Genomic DNA, 22672 nt, shown 5'->3' on the forward strand with positions numbered 1-22672 from the left:
TCTGATACACCAAAATAATAATAATAATAATAATAATAATAATAATAAAATAGTTTTAGCCGCCATGAGTAAATTCTGTCCCGACACAAACCCAGCCACAGAATCAGTGCAGCGAATCAAATCTGTCTTCTCCGTGTTATCAGAATTACAAGTTGCCATGATAGTAGGAGTGTCGGAAATGATGCTGATCCTCGGCACGATGGTCAGGACACTTTAACATCGGCGCAGAAAAATCAGTCTTAAGGTCAAAAATCCGACTCTCCCAAATCCAAAGTCATGACGGATGTCGCCACACATACAAACCTACCGCACTGCACGATGGTAAAGTACCAACATACACTACATTTTAAACCATCAGCTATAAGCATGCATTTTTTCAAAGGAATAAAACCCTCAGTTTCATGCTGTTACAGGAAAATAATCAATGACAGAGTGTTGTGATGAAGCGTGGTCACTGTCACCACCCTGAAGTTCACTGTGTTTTATTCCTCTTATACCACAGCAATTCACCAACAATTCCAACCTTCTACTCATAGAACACCACATACTTTTTATTTTTATCTGTTTACACTTACATTTAAGAGTCACTAAACAAGTTATAACCCTTGGCAAAAATGATGGAATCACCACACCTAGAGGATGTTCACCCAGATTTTTACTTCGCAGCACATGAACAAATGAACAGATATGACACAAAACAAGTTATGTGTAATAGCTGAACATTCTGGCTTCATGAAACGTACCTCAAACGTGATTTGTTTATTAGCTACGGAGTAAAAAACATCCTCTAAGTGTGGTGATTCCATCATATTTCCCCGGGGTTGTAGTTCCTGGTCTCTCTTACGTTACAGCAGCTGTAAACGGTCGTTCCTCTCCTTTTTATCTTCGTGTAAAGTTAATGAGACAAAAAAAAAAACTTGTCACATTACTGAGAAGACACAAAGCACAAACTAGGACATCATACGTTAAACTCTGTTTATTGTTTATTTAATAATCATAATCAGTATCCATGCATTAAATCGTCAATCTCCAGTTATCCTCTTCAGTCTGTAATACACTGATATAATGCATTTTTACGCAAACATGTCTAGTTTGTCTGATTATCCCACACCACACTTGATCTCCTGTGACCTTTACTGGTCAGTACTGAAGGTCAAAGCCAGGATGCTGCTCTGAGAAACAGTGATGTGTCAGTGTGTAAATGGAGCACTGATCTGTGAGAGAGTAAGAAATATGAACATCTGATTATATTTAACTGACATCTTCACACTGGTGACCTGAGCACAGGGAGGAAATGGCATCCACGTAAGAGTAATTAAGAGGAAAGCTATGAGTAATTAAGAGGGAAAAGATCTGAATAGGTCACCAGGATGTGTCATCTCTTTCTGATGAACAAACCCCAGAGCATTGTGAAATTAAAGCTGACATGGAAGCTGCACAGGCCGTGTTGTGACGTGGCAGTGTAATGCACTGGACTTTAGTCACAATCCGTGTTATTTCCCAACACCATCATCATTACGTCTGCCATGAAGAAGCAGAGATCTGTCCATTCGCAAGCAAATGAAGTAAACAGTGATTACCTGGAGCAGCTGAAAGCAGGGTCCCTTAATGTCCTGCCTGATCCTGCAGGCGCGCGCGTGGCTAACTCGGCTTCCTCTCTCCCGAAAATGAACTGTCTGTAATTCAACTGAACAAAATATCTGAAGAACGCGATGTATCGTAAATACTTAGCTCACTCTCTTCACCTGACAAGCCGGATAATAACCACATTAACCCTCAATAAGTAGACATTGCGCTATCAGATCAACAAACAGCACATGTTCAGCAGCAGCGTGCCATGTGGATCATACCACTGTCGCTCCTAACGGAGGGGGGGGCGCAGTGTTTAAAAAGCTTTAAGTAGACCTTTTAGTCTCGTTATGGCGTCTTAATAACAACTAAAGTATCTATTTTTCATAAAATAATGTACAATAAATCAAAGTTACGAGTATTATCGTAACACTGCCATGTACTGAGCGTTAAAAGTGCTAATCACCCCTTTTCAAATGTGCTAGAGCGATACAGCGTCAAGTACGAAATGATTCTTTTCAAATGATTCGATTCACATAGTTCGATTCAGAATCGTTTTCTCACTGATTTATTCAGTTACTTAGTTGTTTTTGTTTTTTTCTTAAAATAAAAAAAAAAAAAAAAAAAAGAAGCCTGTGTGGTGTAAATACCAACATTATCAGACAGGTTTAATAAGTGTTTTGTGATTAGAATTGCCTCAAAACATGTTATTTTAAAAGATCAAAATAAATCTATGTACAATAATAGGTATAAGATGTGTTTTTAGTGCACATGATATTTAAAAAGACCAGCAAAACAGTGGAGCTGAGTTCAATAATACTGTCTATGACAAATGCCTACAAAAATTAATTATTTAATTGTTTTTTTTTTAACATCCAAAATATTGGTGCAAAATTTTAACATCCTATCAGCTGCTTACAAATCATTTTATATTATTTTTATAATTGTCATAAAAATACTGACTATACCTCTTTTTTTTCTGAAAAATAGATATTGTTACATAATATATCATATTTATAGTATAGTTTATGTACACCAGTATAGACCCATGTAGTACTAAAGAAGTTTATAAAAAACTATTTTCTAAAATAGAATGGTAAAAATGCTGTGAAATGTCAGAAATGCTATTCTTTAATGGAAATAGCTCATAGCTTCATTGTGAAAGTGGAACAGCACAGTTACTGAGGTTTAGAGAGCCCTAAGGTGTAGATTAGGTGGTGATATGTAATTACCTGGGCATTAACCTAAGCCACTCGGTGTGGGTGACTTCTTCTTGCGAAATAGACTAGCATTGTCCACACTGTCTGCAATTCTCAATATAAGTAAGATGGAGAGGAAATGACCTGTTGTTTCTGTAAATATAATATGGGTTAACCACCATCCCATTTCGGAGAAGCAAGGAAATACTTTCATCTACCAAGAATGTTTGTATTTCCTCTATAAGAATGTGCTCTGGCTTTTTTTCTGGTTTATTTTTAACACGTGACATAGGCTACAGAATCGTTTAAAAATCACTTCAAGTGATAATAAAAGATAAATATAGCTGCAAGGGGTTAATGGAAGGGGTCCAAGCACCATTATTCAAATTTGATGAAAAGTGTAGGTAGGAAAACAGTGTATTAGTTCCATCCGTCACATCTAACAGGTGAGTGAAAAAGCTATAGATGTGTAGGTTTTGGGTTTTTATTTTGAAAGACAAAGGCATTTTTTCATCAGAAATCATCCACCTGGGGTTTATGTGAACCTCAGAGCTCCGCTACTGTAAATATACATGGAAAGTAATGGTCCAAAGTATTTGATAATAATAAAAGAATAAAAATATAATAATACAAAATTCTAGCGTTACATATTTGCATTGTAAAAAAAAAAAAAATATTTAAGAATCAGATGTTCATAAGATTCACTTCCGCTTAAAGAGTCGACACTTAGAGTCGACTCCTTGCGAAATAACAAAAACAAGGGTGCCATTACTTAAATAGGTAGAAGAAGCCACGCCGACTCATGCAAGCTGTGCGCGTGTGTGTGTATATGTGTGTGTGTGTGTGTATATGTGTGTGTGTGTGTATATATATATGTGTGTGTGTGTAGTTAAACCATGCTGCTGCTGTGATGGACTGCTTCATGATTCTCCTGGCCTTTCTCACAACTTGTGCAGGTAAAAAACTTTCTTCTTAAGCTGATTTCGTGTTATTTAACTGCAATGTGCAATGTAATAACTAGTTAATAAACCATAGTTAAAATGTTCAACATGATATGAAAACTAGAGACTAGTACACATTAGATAAAATAAACACTACTAACCAGCACTGGCTGTATGTATGCCAGTGTGTGCACATGTGTCTAAACTCAGGTGCTACAGTGATAAAGCCTTCAGACATTTCAGTAATATTTAATGTGAGAAAAAAGAACAGGCATGCAAACAATATTACATACAAAAAAACTGCCAAATTCAAGATATCTCTTTACTTAAGACATATTTTTTGTCTGTTTCTCCAAGCTGAACCTCGAAGCCACATTTGATCCAAAGTTAATCTAATTCATTTAATTTATATAAATATATAAAGCATTAAGCTAGGTCGTAGTTTCACATGAGCACTGTATTTTGACAACAAAGTAATTAAAACATAACTGAACCTATTAAACCCGCCTGGCAGCAGATCTTACAGCAGACAAAGAAATTAGGAGGGAATGTAGTTAGGCTAAGGAATCTGAACTAAGAAAACAATCTAAAAAAGCCTGATTATGAACCAGTTATCAGTGAATGTACGATGAGTTAGATTTTTAATGTAGATGCACAGCGTTTCTGAAAAGGGGAACTATAAAAGAGGAATGTAACTGCACTGCAAAGTTTAATTACAGAGCGTTATAAGGACGTAATTAAATACTGTCGGAGCTGAGGCTGGTAGCCTGCAGGTTAGACATTAAAAGGCAACACACACTTTTATATAAAAATATAACATAAATGTTTAAACTATAACTAATATGCAAAATGTATTGCAACACACATTTGTTGGCTTTTCTATTTTATGAAATAAAAAAGAGAGGTGGCCATGTGCTTGCTTTATTCGCCATGAAGCAAAAAAAAAACAAAAAAAAAAAAACAGAGTGCCAGTAAATTATAGGTTTTTCTTGTTTATAAAATGAAAATTGTAGTCATTTAAGAGCGAGTGTTTAGTGTGAGTATAACTGTGTCCATACTGTTACCGAAAGCCTTCATTGTTCACGTGTATATGAGGTGCAGTATCAGATTTGTTTATTAGATGAGTATCAGATTGTGAGATTAAACTGCAACAGTCATTACTGTGGTTATTTAAAGCTCGGTCAGTGAATTGTGAGTCATTCTGAATGAAAATGTCAGTAAAAAAAGTACACGCTGGACCTGTTGGACCTGATCGTCCTACGTCTCCATCTACACCCAGAAAGGTTACTCTAGATTAGAGATTACTCTACACAGGAAGTCTGAATTTATTGTGGTCAGTCTGACAGGATGCTTTTTCTGTTCACTGACTGACTTACGGACTAATCCCCGTTGCACAAATCACACGAGTCACTTGAGACATGTGCACACTAGGTGGAAGTGTACACTTGAAACTGATAAACTTGAGACTAGCCAGAAACCTTTGCGTTATTTTTGTCTTCAGATCCCAACAAGAAATTTCCTCAAAATTCAAGATTTTTATTTGTCACATACACAGTTAGATACAGTATATAACTCGAAATGAAAACCTGGCCTACTCCTCGTTAGACCGCGTATTTAACTAACGATATTAAAAACAAGAAATAAGAATAAGAAATAAGAAAGAATTGTGATTGTATAAAATTGTGAGTATCGAGACTGCATACTGTGATCGTGATAAAGATTTAACTGAATTACATTTTGAAGTCGATGCCTTGCAACCATAAATCACCCAGCCATTGTTTTTTTGTTTGTTTGTTTGTTTTGTGTTTTTGAGGGTTGAAAACCTTTAGCATGCCCTCAGTTCTTGTATGTCCATCCAAATCAGCATGTGGTTGTGGTTTTGTTTTTTTGTTTTTTTTATCTATTTATTTTTGCTCAGTTGCTGAGAAGTGCTGTTTTTCCACAAGCTCAAGGATGAGGATCTGCCTTTTAGGGTTGGAAACGAGATAGGGTGTGTTGGTTTGTAACAGCTGAAACAAAACCAAAATGTAGATGAGCTAAAACCATAGCCAGAGAGACCTCTCCTGAGTCGAAACATGTCGTGTCTTGTCATCTGAACCCCATCCTATCTTTGAATGCTTTTTATTTTCATTGTTAATTGATGGATTTTCAATCTTCTCTCTTTCATATGAAGTCACGTACTACATAAAACATCATTGTTGGCCCACAAGTTTTGACATAACCCTGAGATAAATTCTCAAGCATTGTTTTATAAAAGGTTTAGTCCTTATAAATGTGCTCTAAAGACACAATGTGGTAACCTCAGGCTTCCACACGATACCACTGAATCTGCTACGACACGATATGATTCAGTTTAGTATTTTCCCATCGATATGACAGCAACTTTGTTCAGAATTTGGGGAAGGCCTGCTGTTAATTTGTGAATAATAATTTGTGAGAAGGACTAGTTTAAGTATCAGAATGATTGTTGCCTCGATTTATCTCAGTCCTTTTTTAAATCAATGCATCAATCCAAATCTTCTGATTCTTTAACCCCTACAATGTAGTTTACAATAAAGTGTTACCAAGTTTTCTGACAGCTCCAGGTGTGCGTGTTGTTGACATTTCTCAGTACAGCTGAACCCACGGAAGTTGGGTTTGCGCTCGATGCTAGGTGTTATTACAGTGGAATTTTAGCCATGTTGAGCCTTTTTTGGTAATTAATCAACACATCTGAGGTAAAAGTTGATATTCTCAATTCGGTTTAAAAGACTACATTAATAGCTTCAGTCATTAGCTTTTCTCCTGCTCGTCTTCCACCTGTTTGGTTTCCTAGAAACAGTGTTCTCATAATGTGTGTTGTTTCTCCTGCTGCTTTCAAAGCACAAATCAGTTCAGTAGCTAGTGAGAAGCGGTAAATAAAAACTGGCCTTTAAAACAGTCTCATAAAATCACAGGGGTGGCAATCCGCATTGGACTGAAATGATCCGACTGCCCATGAGTTTCTTTTGAAAACAGCAGGTCTGGAATTTTCACGAGAGTGGAAGAGCAATGCTGGGTTTTTCCATCCATTACAGGTGTTCTCAGTTAGTTTATTGTTTTCTAAATCAATTTTGTTTTTGCTCCGTCACTGATAAACCCTGTTTTTCCACAAGCGCAATAATGTGGAAGCTTATTTTAGGATTGAAACCACTTCCACATAGTACAGCTAGCTTTCCCCTATCACACAACAGGTACAGTGTGCTGGTTTTTAATCATTTCCAAAGCCAAAATATTGAAAAAGAACAACTTTGGGTTTGTGTGGGCAGTGGATCTGCTTAACCCCATAACCAGAGACGTTACTGATGCTGAAAGGCAAACTGTGTCGCTTGCTCTGCAGTTGGTTACAGGTGTGTGTTAGCTAGCTAGCTTGACTTTGCCAAACTATCCAAATCATTGTTGACATTAAATGTCATGTGGATTGTTTTTCATACATTAGCATTGCTGAAACTTCATTCATTTACGTTCTTTGTTTTGCCTTCAAGGAATATAATGGCATTTATGATGTAGTAATGATCTACTACTACTCTTTGCTAAATTCTAAAACTGGTCTTGTGGTTGCTGCTAAAATGAGCGTCTCTGGGATCGGTAAAATAGCTACAAGCCTACACGCAAGCAAGCTACAGTTAACAGTAGGCTAGCTAAAAAACTTTCTTCGTCTGTCAGTTCAGCTTAGAGTTCTGCCGTGTCTGTGTTAAAGCGCTTATGAAATGGCTTGAGAGTCGTGATTTGTAAGGGGGTTTAACATTCGGGAAGCTGCATGACCAACGCACACCCATGATTGATCCTAAATAGCTTGTACTGTAACGAAGTACTCGCAGTTTGAAATGGGTTCTAGAGAGCATTTGATTGGACGCAAATTGGACGCCAGACTTCCTGGACATTATAAACAGTAAAATTAAAATAAGAACATCTGGAAAAGATTTTTTTTTTTTTGGTCATTTGTTATATATGCTAGCTTATTTCCATCTACAAAACCAAGAGACTCATACAAAAAAAAAACCCAAAAAACTATTTTCTTATGGCTTTCAGACTAGAGTCTGTCCTCAATGAGTCACCAGAACCTGTGTTTTTGTCCATCCCACCACTTCCACGGCCGCAGTTTACTCCAGCTGTGGTTTGCTCCCTGTTTTTAGTTGATGTATTTATACAGAGATTATACCATATTGTGTCATCACAAAACCTTGTATTATTGCTCTGCTGAGGTGTTCCCTAGTGGTTTGCTGTGGTTTTTTATCTTTATTTTTCGGTTCAGCTCTGTGTCTGCCTGCATGTGTGCACGTATTCTAATATCCGCTTTATGCTATAACACCTGAGGTTTTAAACTAAAATAAACCCTTCAAGTACGTTCTTGTGTGCTGCATCCCACTCCTGCGCTGGCTTGTTCCAGTCTGCTGCTCAAATATGTTTTTCCTAAAGGAAATAATCAGATGGATGATTACAGTTTTTTTTTTGTTTGTTTTTTTTTGAAGACTCCTACAGTGTCACATTGCCATGTTTTTAGGTAACCACTGAGTCCTGATGGATAAACCGCTGAGTGTAAAAGGGCTCTGTTTGGAAACAAAACACTGCTATAACCAGGACAACGAATTACGGAATAAAACACTGTCTACAATCAGTGATGGGGTGATGTGATGAAGTGGAGTTACTGTTTCCACCCTAAAGCTGATTAATTTCCTGTAACAGCATGTGTTAAGTGTTATAGAAATTGTTTTATTCCTTTCATACCACAGCAATTTGCCAATTAGTACAATTTTTATTTATTATAGAACAAACTGTCGTACTTTTTATCCATTTATGGTTATTTTTACTGTTGTGGAACAAACTGCGAACAAAATTACTTCCAGGTTATGCTTCCCTCCATTAGCTCTGGATTTCAAATAAAACACTCCCTTTAGCAGCAATGATACTTTACCTTCATTTCCCTAAAACTCTGCTTCTACAAAGGAACAGCCTGATGATATTTAGACTGCCAGGACATTTAAGTGTTTGAAGCTTGCCTTTTTAGTGTGCTAACTAACTGTCTTAGTGAAAATCTGCACTTCTAAATCATCAATCACTCACCTGAAAAGACATCATTTCTCTCAGAAATACCATTTATACATAGAACTTCATAAAATAGCAAAATAAGAGCAGCCTGTGTTTAAAAAAAAAAAAAAAATCAATACCCAAATCATATGTTCCAGCACCTGTTCCTGTTCTGGCACTAATTTAACTATGAAAAGAAAATTGTTTACTAAAAAAACATTAAAAACACAACAGGTTTTCTGCTGGCTCAGTCAGGAAAAAAATGTAGTTAGTGGCTAACACTGAAATGTGGTCAACATCCCAGAAATAAACACCCTTTCATTAAAAACCAGACCGTGTCACGTAAAAAAAACCTGTGGGCTTCCTGTGGCCCCTCCCAATTCTGCAGAACTCAGCTTTCACAAGTTGACCAGAAGCAACAGCAAGAATAAAGACAAGGTTTGAATTAAAGCCTTGCACCTACAGGTTATATAACAATACACCCAAATAACAGTGTTAGAGTAAACAGAGTAACCAAATGGCGATGAGGCAGGGCGCTCGTGTGTGGACAATGCGGTTGAAGAGAGATCCATATTCGAACATGACAACACAAGCAAGAGTTGGAAACTCTTGTTGGAAATAATAGACAAATAAATAACACTCAGAAATGCTCAATACAACTGGCAAGACTTTGCAAAACAAGAACAGAAATAACAAGATGAAACACAGAACAGAAGAACCCATCAGAGTAACCAACCAATGTCAGAGCAGAGGCAGAGAAAGGACTAGAACCAAACTAAACGCACATGGACAACATGTAAGCTTTCCACTGGGAATTTGTGACATTATTAAAGGTAATATAACACATTTGTTTAGGGTGTTTACCTTAATAGTTATATAATTTGGGGTGTTTCAACCTAAAGGTATAAAATACAAAATGGAGTCTTTTAATGTGATTCAAACAAAAAAAAAGTCACTTTAAATTATAATACATCTGAAAGGCAGCAATAAATATTTTCAGAAGCTCCTTTCTCCATGTTTTGTATGTCTCAGTCTGAGCTATTCCCGTAAAACCTTCAGCACAGCGTCGTCCTTTTTTTTCATCCATCCAGGTTTGTGTAAGGTCAGGTTACCACAGTCCTTGAATAGAAGTCTTGTTCAGAACCCTGTGGAAGCCTGTAACTACAGGAAGCACATGGTCTATTTAAATATCTGAAGAAAAAATGATGGTGATCGCCATTATGCACCAGTTTTCCACCAACATCATGTTGTTGCAAGACCATAAAGAAATGTATGAATAAGTAGCTAGGTTTTCTGTGGCTGTATTCAAGTAGATTCCAGCTTCTACTGAAGGCATGCCATTTGAGCATGTAATTTCCTGCCCAGTAAGCCATGTAAAAAAAATCACATGGACCCATTAATAATAATAAGTATGAAAAAAACATGCCCTCTGGGTATTCATCTCTTCAGTTGCTTACATTTGATTCAGGGCTTGCTTTAGCATGCTGCTCTTGGCCGTAGTGCTTTTGCTTTTGCTTTAACTTGGCCGTAGTGTTTGAGCAGGTGGAATGATTCAAGGACGTGTGGAGGGAAAAAGGGCTAGTGTGGATTACAAATAAGAGAGGGACACAGGACAGAAGGAACCAGTTTGTACAGGATGAGTGTACAGCGTGTGCGAGAGACACTGGGAAAAGTCTCAGTTGCTGAGATAAAACGCTTAATGCTACACTTTATAGACCTGTATAAAAAAAAATCCCCCCACATGTTCATCCATTTTCTGTCTTTATACATGAAGAAATCGAAATTTAAATAAAAGAAAAACAAATGAATTAAAACCTGTAAAAAAAAAAAAAAAAAAAAAAAAAGCCAACACTTGAAACTTGCACAGTGAAACTAGATGATATAACAAGCAAGCATGAGGAAAGCTGAACAAACTGCACATTGATGACAAAATGAAAGAAATCCGAACCACATAATTATTCCATTTAAATTTAGATTTATCGAATTTACCTCAGTAAATCCCAAGAGGGTCTTTTTTTTACTCACCTTTTCGATATTTGTAGTAATTAATGAATTGTTGTGTGCTATGGCTACAGGATCAAGGTGAATCATATGACCAAGAAATCAGTCTTTTTTTTTTTCTGGTCAAACTGCGTAATTGTACATCATCAGCGTAGAAGTGAAAGAAGAGTGAGAGAAAAAAACAAGAACAAAAGGGGGCCTTAAACAGAACTTTGAGGGACACCATATTGCACTTTTCAGGCATTTACATTAATGCTACTTGTTACTGGTGTGAGAAGAACGATCTAAACCAGACAAGAAATCAAAACTGAGTGTGTTTTCAAGCCTGATCATAAAAATATCATAGTCAGTGGTGTAAATGGAATGATGTCCGCAATCTATCTTCTAGCTTCATTTATTCCACACTCGTTCACAGACACCACACACAATCTAAGGCTAATAATAAACAGATTTTAAAAAAAAGTTGTTGCTATTTAACAAAGAAAATGTTATAAGCGTTAATATGGTGAGGTTTTCTGTACATTCTCTAAGGACATATATATTTAACTTATTAATTTATGGAAAGAATCTCTCTCTCTTTTTTTTAATGAAACAGTCATCAGGACAGAGGAGTTTCCACTTTGCAGTTCCTCAGCAACATGATACTTTGAGTTTTTTCTTATTAACTTTAAGAGAGAGAAAAAAAGAGAGGTTGGTGAGGGAAGACTGTTTGTAGCTGCTATAACGTGAGTGAGAACAGGAACAAACCTGTTTTGCGAATATAATATGTAACTATAAATGGATATAAAGCACGATGTGTCATTCACTGATAAATTAAAAATGAACTGGCAAATTGCTGTGGCTGAGAGGAATTACACACTTGGGGATGCTGTTTTAATCCACTTAAGGGAAGCATCTCCGCTTCATCACACCACCATGTCGTGGATTATTTTCCTATAACAGCACACCCCCAAGTGTTTTATTCCTCACCTCAGGTACATGCAGTGAGGTGCATTTGTAGAAGGGGGTGAAGTAAAAAGATGGAGAAGAGGAGTTTATAAGCGTGTCTGTGTCTCTACAGGCTTTAAAGTGAGCGCACCTGCAGGTCGCGTAGTCGCGGTCCGAGGTCAGTCGGCCATCCTGGGCTGCGAGTTCACCCCTGACTCCACCTCTGACCTTTCATCGCTGGTTGTAACATGGCAGCGGGTGGAGGATTCCCGCGTCGTCCACAGCTTCTATTTCCAGCAGGATCAGCTGGCTTTTCAGAGCCCGGATTACCGTAACCGCACAAGGCTGTTCGTGTCTGAGCTGAGGAAAGGCAATGCGACACTCAGGATCGAGCCGGTGGGGCTGAGAGACAGAGGGGAGTACCTGTGCACAGTGAGCAACAGCAAGGGCACAGACAAAGCCCAGGTGCAGCTGGAATATGGAGGTATGAAGACTTGAATAATGTTCAGTCAGTAATAACATACTGGCTTCTACCGGAGAACAATGACGGAATCTTTTCTGATAAACAGTTCTTGGTGATAGACTCAGACATTTGGGTCCCACTGAAGTCTTTTCACTTCCTTCCATCTCTTTTTTTATACTAAAGGTCATGGTTATGAATTTGAGAAGAGTTTAGATGCCCCCCAACATGCGTCTCATCCATGATGCATAATTTTAGTTTCCCACCAAGTCATGTTCAGTGTCTGGAAGTTTGCACTATGAGACAAGAGGCTTAATAGCTGCCAGTTTAGTATTGTGTGTACTGCATTCTTAAAGCATTACACCATCAAACTGTGAGCACACGCAGATTTGGTTTCTTACATTGTATGAAAGACTGTTGATAAAAGTCAGAAGAGTAACACAGTTTTAATCAGTTTAATCAGTTTAAACCACTAATACACTAATAAAAACGCTGCTTAGTTGACAATATATTCAGGAACTTTTTATCTTTAGTCTTTTGTGAATTACTCATACGAAACTGAAATTTATCTGATCATCATGCTCACATGTTATCAGGTAGTTTGGTTTCAGTGTGTGTGTGTGTGTGTGTGTGTGTGTGTGTGTGTGTGTGTGTGTGTTTTCATTAGCTTTCTACACAGAACCGAGGCTGAGCGTAAACGTGAGCTGCTCTAGCGTCACGCTGCTTTACGAGGCCGAGGGTTTCCCAAAGCCGGAGGTCAGGTGGTTTGGAGAACATGGCGAGGTCCTCAGTGACCACACAGAGTTCAGGGAGGACGCAGCTGGAGCAGATGGACCCATGGGACTGTATTACCTAAAGAGCAGCTACGTGTCACCGAGTTCTTCCCTGAACGTCGCCTTCACACTTAAGAACCAGCTCCTCAATCAGGATCTGCTCAGACCTGTCAGCATCACATATGGTAATTAGTCCTAAAATAAAGAACATAACGCTTTGTGTGTGAAAACACGAGTGAGGGTATGCTGCAGTCTGGAGAAAGCTCTGGACAAACGGTTCGAATAAGGGTTCCTCAAGGGTTCTCCTAGATTCTTAAAGGGGTTGTAGTTAAACACTATGTTGTAGGGTTCTACGTAGAACATGTAAGGGTTTCCCCAGAGGGACAAATCAATAAACCCACATTATAGGCTTCTTTGCATGATTTTTTTAACCACAAGTGACCCATATCTGGCTTTAATGAAAAACTCCCCAAAAGTGCACACTGATCTCTTGAACAATACTCAGTTTCCATTCCTTCAGCTTTGCTTCAATCAATTCCCCAACCCATCCTTTTACAGAATATAATCACTGTCGCTGTCACCGTCCTCCAGAGTTGTTTTGCCGCTCACGACCACGAGATGACCACGAGAGTGACAAGAACATGCATGTTTGAAAAAAATCTGATCCGAGGATCCTCGCTCGTGTCGCATAGCCATGTAACAGATATCTCGGACCGTGTGGAAAAGTGGCTCAGGTCTGATTTGAAAAGATCAGATTTTTGATTTTCGTTGAACCACAGAATCTGTCCAGCGTTTGTGTCCAAAAGCTGTTTATTTTAAGTCAAATATCTCTGAGATAAATAAATTATTTAGCTTTGCATCAAGTGATGAATAGAGCTCTTGATGCCTCAATTCACCCAAAAATGTTACATTTACATTTATCTTGTTATCTCAAGTTATCTTGCTTCTGTACATCAAAATACTATGTAAAACAAAAAAAAATCTTGATTTGTAACACTAAAGGTTAAACACAGTGTACGTGATAGCATCGCAACTCCAACAGCATGAAGGAAAAGCGCTACTTGTGAAACCTGTTTCCTGCATTAGTTTATTCATTGCTGTGATCATTGTGCAAGGCAGAAACCGGTACACAGTGAAACTCTGACTGGTAGTCAGTATAAGAATTATGCCTGGATGATGTAAAAAATGACTGTAAAAATGGTTGCGTCTTGCAACAGTCTCCTGCTGTAACAACGGAGACGTTTTTGAAAATTGTTCCTCAGGAGCTTTGAATCCCATGACATCTCTTCAACATTGCGGCATCGATGATGCAAAGTAAGAACAAGAAATATTTGCATGCTTTTGGGAGGAGTGTTGGAATTTATTAAAGGTTCATTTAAATTTTTTTTTCTTTGATCAAAATGCATGTTTTCATGTTTTAATTTCTTTAAAAGGTGAACACATCTATTCTGCAGCAGAGCGTTCTTAAAAATGTTGTGAGGCAGAAGAAATGAAAGTACATTCCAGCATCTGTTATAACAGGAGTCTCTGGTGACTTCATTCAGCATAATAACTGGATTGCATAGACTGAAGCAGATTAGAACGCACTCTGCCTAGCGATAAAATACACAAATAAGTCGGGTAATGTGAGATATGCATTTCGTTTTGAACTATATACAGAGTCATCGGTCACATATCCCACATTTTCCAGCACTTCCAAAGTGGACACATAGATTCTTGCAGATATTCAGGCAGATATCACTCTCAGGTGGCACACGGCTTTGGCATAAACGGGACAATTTAAAGAAAAGAAAATGCAGTAGGTACATTTCCTAAAAGATAAAACAGTCCTGCTTGGTTAGCTAACATTATGCTAGCTGTCAGTTTTTTAACTCTTATCAAGAGTTACAAGGCACTTGCTTTTTGGCACAATAAATATCAAACATTGTTGATTTTCCTCTCATAGGGCTTGAAATATGCATTTTGTGCGTTTGTTCCCTTATGTACCCACCACAGTGAGTAACATTTATTTAGCTTAAGGTGAAATGGCAGCAGGAGGTCATGCTATAATGTCAGCAAGCAGGTAAATACATACTTGTAAACAGAACTTGTCACCTTGTAGGGCTTAATGTCCAGTAATCCACTAACATGTTACAGCGAATGTCATGGAGAGAACGTGTTTAACATGGCATACTTAAGGAAAGCACGTTTAAAAAATCAAACATTTGCTAGCAGAATAAGCAATAAGCGATAAAGCTCCTTCACTTTTCACGCAGAGATGGAAGTATTAAACTAATTTTAACAGGACATGTCAAATACTAAAGGGTTTCTCCAAATAACACTGTTTACACTGATTTGCAGTTTACGTAATCCAACATTTTTTTCAGTGAAATTTTGCAGTGCATTTTTGGTCATTTCTGCTCTCAAGTTATCGAGAGAAGTCTCAGGCCCTCCCACGACAAAAGTGTTGTATCAGTCGGTAAAATGGTGACCGGGAATCGGTCAAGGCTGAAAGGTGAGGTGTGGTGTGTGTGTGTGGGTGTGTGTGTGAGTGTTATTGAGTCATTTCACACAGTAATTGAGACACCAGAGGACAGCTCACACAAACACACCTTTCTTTGACATGCATAAGTGAGTTAGGGTGTGTATATTAATACAATGTTATGTATGTGTTATCTATTACATATAGTTCAGTAGAAGGAAATTTCAAAGGAAGTGAGTGTATGACTTATACTTATAGTAATGTGCAAAAGTCTTAGTCACCCTATTTTTTTTTTAGTACAAGCTTTGTTACAGATTTTTATTTTCTGACTTCTACAGTATTGATTCAGTACAAAAACATTTTAGATTCCAAACTTTAGATTTCCCGCATAAAATTAAATGTTCCAGAAAACTGTTTGTATGTCAGTAAAGAAAGCAGCAGATTAGATAAGAGACACTTTTCAGATAAAAACAGAATGAAGGCTGCTGGGTTTCGCTGCAGAAATAAGAAGCGAGTCGACAGTCAAAGTCTCCAGAAGAACTGTGGCTGCTTCTGCAAGATGCTCAGTAACACTTCCAGCTCATTTCCTTATAAAACTGCACACACTGCACCTCAGATACTGCTTTGACTTTGTTTCATTTATTACTGTTTACTGGATTTTTTAAATGTAGAAACATTTAATTTCATTATTTTTGAAGGCGTCTTTACTCTACAGCATTTCTTTGCACGTGCCTAAGACTTTTGCACAGAACTGTATATATTATCATCTTCTATCTTCTAATCTTCTGTTGAGTGCTAATAAAAGGGAATTTACAGTGCTTCCCGAAATCCTTTACAGTCATACAAAGACATTTGTTAAACTTATAAGTATAATAATTAATAAAATACTACAGAAAACTGAAACTTGTAAATATACAGTAACTTGCTGGAAACTGAGCTGCAGTGAAATTACACTAAATGTAGAGATTGCATTATCATACTGTAATGATCTGTAAGATTACTGTAAAATACTTACTATAACCAGTTCCTGGTAATTTAGTGTCATTTTTTTAAATGATCATTTTTATTTTTATATAATCATTTTTTTAAATGTTGTGTAAAACGTCCTTAAGTGTGACAGACACCTTAGTCGGATTTCTTTTTGAGGTACTTATATGTGCCGCATGTCAAGGCTCCCAAGTATTTCTGACCACTCAAACCAAGTCCCAAAACAATTCTGACAATCCCACCCAGTCCCAAAGGAATTCTGACCATTCAAACCAAGTCCCAAAACAATTCTGACAATCCCACCCAGTCCCGAAGGAATTCTGACCACTTCTACCCATTTCCAAAACAATTATGACCACTCCCACCGCTCAGTAAATCTGAGCACTCCAGATAATCAGAATCAGAATCAGAATTAGCTTTATTTGCCAAGTGTGTTCGCAGACACACAAGGAATTTGTTGTGGTTTTTTAAGGTGCTCTTGGTACATACATACATACATACATATCTTACATGAGAACAGAAAACATTTAAATAGTAAGACTTAACAATAAAAAATAAAAAATAATAATGTTTATGAATCTGGAACAGAAGATTTATGTTCAGATTTATGCATTATTTACTCTATATACAGTTATAAATAAAGAGATATGCCTATGTATTTACATAATACTTGATATAATAATATAGATTTATATTAATATCTTTATCCTGACATATAATTTTTGACCATTTTTGTTACTTATGATAAAGGGTGAATGTCTATGAAGCCTAACACACATTTAAAAATTCCATCCAAGTGCAGTCCAGGTTGTTTTTGTAAACTTCTTTGTGATTAAACAAAGGGAGGGTATTTGGTTTAGTTTTGTGGGTGTGTATACTTCCTTTAATAAGATTAATAAAGGCAGTGAAAACCCACCGGGGTCATCACACTCCAATGCCACAACATGACCCAACAGGCAGAATAAATCACAGAGCATGAGTTCAGAACGTTAACACACGAGAACTAAATATTATTGTGGAATCATGTAACGTTACATACTTCCATGTCCTTTCAGTCATACAACTTTATCTTGCCACTCAATCCGGAGCCTATTCCGGGAACAGTGAAGGAATACACCCTGGATGGGATGCCAGTCTATTACAACACACCATGGATCAGCTTCGGTTTAAGCTAGATAAGCTAACTAGTAGACGGCTACGTTGGCTAATGTTGAGAAAGTGCCATATTGCGTAGTCCTGCTGTTTGCACAATGCTAAACTGGTTAGCTTTTCTTGCTTGTTAGCAGCCTAAGACGAATATTAGCTGAGGGATGATATTTGGGATATAATGTGTGTAAAGTTGATTTGGTCTGTGTCAAATGGATTTGATTTCGAATAGAACTTAAGTGTGTTAAAATGTTGATTTATGAAAATATTTCACGAGTGGATCATTTTTCTGGTCAGGTTTTCTGGATGCGAGAACGTTTTTTTTTACATACTGTCTCCTAATGTTAGTTTTTAATGTAAGTCAGTAAAGCTAACCGTAATTGCAGCAGATGTTTTTAGAACATTGTAAGGGTGTTGCAGCCGAACCTTCTTAAATCGTGTTAAATGCATGCTGAACGTTCTGATAACACTCTGTTAGCTGGATACTTGCTGACGTTTCTCAGTATGGACGGAAGAATAGAAATTTGGTTTGCTGCCTATGCTAAGTGCAGTACAGTGTGATTTTAGTTGTGCCAAGTCTCAACACATCCAAGGAATATGATGACATTCCTGATAGCTTTGTCTTAGTTCCAGTGTCACTCTGCCTTTGATTTATCTGTATGAAAGGTTTAACAGCTTTGTGCTATCTAGCTGATTCTTCAACCTTAGTCCTTATCTAGATTTTGCCTGGTGATCACATTTCCCAGCAACACTGTGCTCAAAACTTTACACTCCTATGTTGATGAATGTGGCCTGTTTTGCCTCATGATCTCCATGTCACACTGCGGACCCGAAAATAAAAACGCGAGCCCAGGAGTGAAAGGGAGTGTGTTATTACAGAGAGCGAAAGACCACAGGCATGAAAATACCAGACATGCTAGACGTTGTTGTTGTTCTTTTATCCACTGTTATATATTTTACAATAATTGGAATAAGCCGTGGGGAGCACTTAGAAGTTTTTGCAGAAAATATATCATAAAACCAGCTGTAACTCACTGTACGTTCAGCTTTATTACACAGATCATATATATTTTATGTAGCTTTTCTGTATATTGCTGCAAATGTCTGTATCTTGCAGGTAAACGTTAATGTAAATATATAATTATATGCACTATTGAGCTGAATTCTTGGCTAAATGTAGATACAGTCAGAGAGAAATCAGAATAATCAGAACAGAGATTGTTATATGGTATTCAGAAAGGGAGACTTGGCAAACTTGTGAACTCACATCAATTTTATGTCAATATCTTTGTCTTAATTTGTCTTAACATTTAACCTTTTGGCCATTTTGTTACCTCTGACCTCTGAAGCCTAACATATATTTTAATGTTGCCTCAAGGAGTGTGCAAACTTTTGCACGTCACTGTAGTAGTAATAATTTACCTGTCGTTAGCTTGTTTGTCCCACTGTCTATGTCTCATGGTGTGTGTTTCTGCTGTTCTGGTTTATAATGAATGAAAACGGAAATGAAACTATTCCACGTGAATGGATCCATATTCTGGTGTATAATACTCAGCTAACAGTTTTTTAAAATCCAGTTTCCGGAGGACCGGATCCTAATGAGAACTGAAATGATGTACCCAAGCTTTAGGTATGGTTGGCATCATTTGTGCCACAAACAAAACGACGGTTATTTGGCTTTGTACACCGAAACTGAAAGAGATATGACCTGAGATGCCGTGCTGTCAGAGAACTTGAGAACCTACAGAACTGAAATGGAGAATAAAGTCAACATATTCCACATGATTTATTACCAATCATGTGGGTGTGAGCCACACACATCACCCTCACTCCAATCCTGTTCAGCATTTAACACAATCCTTTCTGATACCCATCCAAGATAATTCAAACTGTACAAGTCTGACCTTGTGAGATAGCTTCCAATTAATTTTCTCCGCACCAGGCCTCAGTTCCTGGAACAGTTTCACAATTACTGTTCCTTTTGGCTCCACGCTACATCGTTCATCATTCAGGGTCAGATATCTTAGCACAGTTTTTGTACCAAAGCATGTGATCTTATATAATCTCCTCTGGAACCTTATAACCACTATAATAACACTATTCTCAATCCTCTCTCCTTATAAGTGGTGTAGGTCAATCAACACACACACACACACACACACACACACACATCCAGGATCAGGGAGAGCTTCTTTCCAAGAAACAGTAAGACTCTTGAACAACCGTTAATTGCGTTGCCTCATGTATTGCAACCTTCACACCCTGCACTTACAGTGCACACACTGTTGATTACGACCTGAAGGATTTTAAACCTGGCACTTTACAAACTTAAGCAGATTGCACAAGAACTCCAGAGAAACAGGAGATTGTGGAAAAAATTGTTTTGGCAACTGTGCAAGCAAAGAGCCATATCACCAAACACGTGTGCCAAACACGGCCATATCCAAAGAACAAACCAGTATAAAGATGGCAACGTGAGGTGTCCTGAGCTCTCCACGTATAAACACACGCTGTACTCGTGGAGCTAACACACTCTGTTCTGTCTGTTTTTTAGGTGGAGAGAATCACAGCTGTGGAGCGAACACTAGAGCCGTCAGCGTCCTGTGTGTGCTGTGTGTCCTCCTGTTTCTTTTCATAATCGGTCTGATTGTTCTGCTGATAAAGATGCAGAGAAGAGCTTCCCGTCAATCGAAACCGTCAGCCAACGGCACTGTAAGCAGGGAAAAAGAGCCTTTTAGCCAGGCCTAATTGGGGATTGTGAGGTACAGAGAGGTGGATGTGTCATCAGATCGCGTTTCACCGTGAGCTACGTGTGTTGGGTAAAAATTAAAACGTCTTACGCAGATGCTTATATATTCCTGAATCCCATGATGCCTTGCACAGGACCAGTGTAACTAAATACCTTGTGCTATACGCTATTGCGAGGAATGCAAAGTAGTTTTGCATTTTGTAATTAAAATAACACGCTGCATTTAAAAAAAAAAATCTCATTAACTTCAAGAATGAGAAAAATCATTGTTGTCGTTCTTTTCTTTTGCACTACCTAAAATGGCAGAAATATGGGAGCGCACGAGAGCAAGGTTAAACAAGGTGATGTATTCCAACCCCTCCTTTTATCTCCAAAGAGTCTTTGAATCACTCTAAAAGAAACACTGATGAACGATGAAAGAAGCTGAAAGGAATTTATGCTATCATTCATTAAAGTGAATGGATGTTTTGTGAAGAGTAAAAACAGAAACCGGGAACACAAAGAAGGCGTGTGAGAGGAGTGTTCGATTAGATAACGTTAGGGTTAACTTAATTTAAAAAATGTGTAGCCGTTGGTTTGGCGAAATTTTCCGTAAGGAGACATTTATTTAGCATTTATGGAAGGAGTGTCCAGTGTCAGCACTTTGCAGCTGTAACATTTTCAGCTTCTTGGGAGTCATTTTTAAAAAATATTATTCACACCAGAATTTTGTTGGGTAAGATGATACGTTCTGGAGTAATTTAAGAAGACAGGTAATGTACTGAGACAGAAATGAAGGAATGTTTCTCTACGTCTTTGTCCTCACGCTATGACTTGCTGGAAAAAGAACCTCTTTGTTTGTGCTGTAGCGAGGAACAGCGATGTATCTTCCAATGAGGAAAAGACAATCAATAAGCCACGGAACATGAAACACTTGTTAATCATAAATCAGTCTTTTTTGTGTGTGTCTTCAGACAGACATCCTATTGTGTGACATGAGATCATTTTCAAACCCTGAGGAAAAAAAAAACAAAAAACACCAGAACAAGTCATACCTGCTATGAACAAGGTGACAAACATCATTGCTGTGAGTGGACTTGAATGGTTTGGGTTTGTTTTTTGTTTTTTTTTTGGCTCAGGATTTATCATTTCAGACCATCCCCTCTTACTGTCCTTGGGCTCAGCTCAAAAGTTCCCAACGAACAACTGATCCACTCTTCCGTTACATGAAACTAGCTTTATCTTTTTCACTCGTTGGGGTGTTACATAAAAAAATGTGTGTGTGTGTGTGTGTGTGTGTGTGATATGGAGCAGCTGAGCTCTTTGTTTATACCTTAAATTGTTTAAATCTGTTTAACGCTGCGTTTCTCATTGAATAACCAACATATACAACACATTTCAAGCACACACTCACTGTGTGTGGTGCTGTTATAGGAAAATAATCAACGACGGCGTGGTGTGATGAAGCGGAGTTATCGGATATCACTCTGAAGTCGATTAGTTTCCTATAACTGCAAGTTCCTCAGGTTTTACTCCTCTTATACCACAGCGATTTATCAGTGCTAACAATTTTTATTTACGAAAGAATGACACATCTTACTTATTATCCGTTTATGGTTACATTTCATGTTATGAAACAAGTTAGTTCCATTTCTCACTTACATTATGGCAGCTATAAACAGTCGTTTCCTCATCAAAGCGTAAACTCACCTGTCCTGAAGATGTCGGAAAAGTGAAAGTTACGGCTTTACCTCTGACACTGGAGACTCCTTCCATAAATGCTAAATAAACGTCTCCTTAAAGGAAACTTCACCCTGTTGACGATGACACATTTTTTATCCACCGTGAATGAGCTGTTACTATAGAAACGATAAGCGCATTAATATAAAGCTATGATTTGCAGCTACGTTACTGTCAGAGCTGCTGTTATAGAAAATTAACCACCACTTCTTGACCAATCAGAATCCAGAATCCAACAGCGCTGTGGTATAAAATTAGTTATTATACTGTAACGAAACCTGATCGGATTAGTTAATAACACAATGAGAAAAACAGGCATGCGTTGATGATTGTACAGCCGAGATGTTTTGTAGAACTTTACAGGTTTTAAAGATATGTTTTATAATAACACTTTGTAATACCTTTTCTGAATAAATGTATGAAACCTGGTGTAAGCAGCAGTTCTTCACAGCTGTGATAAAGGCATCTTGAGTCATTCTGCTCCACTGATCTCACCGTGCAGGTTAAAATAGACATGTTCGAGCGTGACAGTGGTGAAAAATCATCTCTCCTGACTCAGTCAGCGCACGTGCGTGAACATCTTGCGTCTTTTTTATTCTCGACTATGATATGTGCATAAAACAGACATCACACAGATAAAAAAAAAAAAATCTCCTGGGTAATTCCAGATAATCAGAATCACAATCTGGCTCCT

The 22672-nt window shown here is 37.7% G+C and overlaps 2 protein-coding genes across 3 annotated transcripts in view; one reads left to right on the forward strand and one right to left on the reverse strand.

The window, feature by feature from the left end:
* Window positions 1–2079, reverse strand: part of brf1a (BRF1 RNA polymerase III transcription initiation factor subunit a) — a 45378-nt gene extending 43299 nt beyond the window's left edge. Inside the window, exons 1-2 of one of the 2 annotated variants that reach the window (XM_053232615.1) lie at window positions 1581–2079; window positions 744–883 (exon numbers count right to left, since the gene is read on the reverse strand). The gene's annotated coding sequence lies outside the window, so the exon portion shown is untranslated. The remainder of the gene's footprint in view (window positions 1–743; window positions 884–1580) is intronic. The other variant, XM_034302823.2, reaches the window with a different exon arrangement.
* Window positions 2080–3542: 1463 nt separating this feature from the next.
* On the forward strand, window positions 3543–22407 carry LOC113542147 (CD276 antigen). The gene is made up of 4 exons (XM_026939500.3): window positions 3543–3724; window positions 11817–12167; window positions 12811–13101; window positions 20065–22407. The coding sequence occupies exons 1-4, from the start codon at window positions 3679–3681 to the stop codon at window positions 20256–20258; spliced, it is 882 nt and encodes a 293-aa protein (XP_026795301.2). The 5' UTR covers window positions 3543–3678; the 3' UTR covers window positions 20259–22407.
* Window positions 22408–22672: the final 265 nt, after the last annotated feature.

The sequence above is a fragment of the Pangasianodon hypophthalmus genome, chromosome 3 (assembly GCF_027358585.1).
Source record: "Pangasianodon hypophthalmus isolate fPanHyp1 chromosome 3, fPanHyp1.pri, whole genome shotgun sequence".
Classification (NCBI taxonomy): domain Eukaryota; kingdom Metazoa; phylum Chordata; class Actinopteri; order Siluriformes; family Pangasiidae; genus Pangasianodon; species Pangasianodon hypophthalmus.

Excerpts from the sequence above, each read along its gene's own strand:
- LOC113542147 (XM_026939500.3), top strand. The coding sequence starts at position 3,679 with ATGGACTGCTTCATGATTCTCCTGGCCTTTCTCACAACTTGTGCAG. Across the intron at positions 3,725-11,816 it reads CTTTCTCACAACTTGTGCAG|GCTTTAAAGTGAGCGCACCT; the intron begins GTAAAAAACTTT and ends GTGTCTCTACAG. Across the intron at positions 13,102-20,064 it reads ACCTGTCAGCATCACATATG|GTGGAGAGAATCACAGCTGT; the intron begins GTAATTAGTCCT and ends TCTGTTTTTTAG.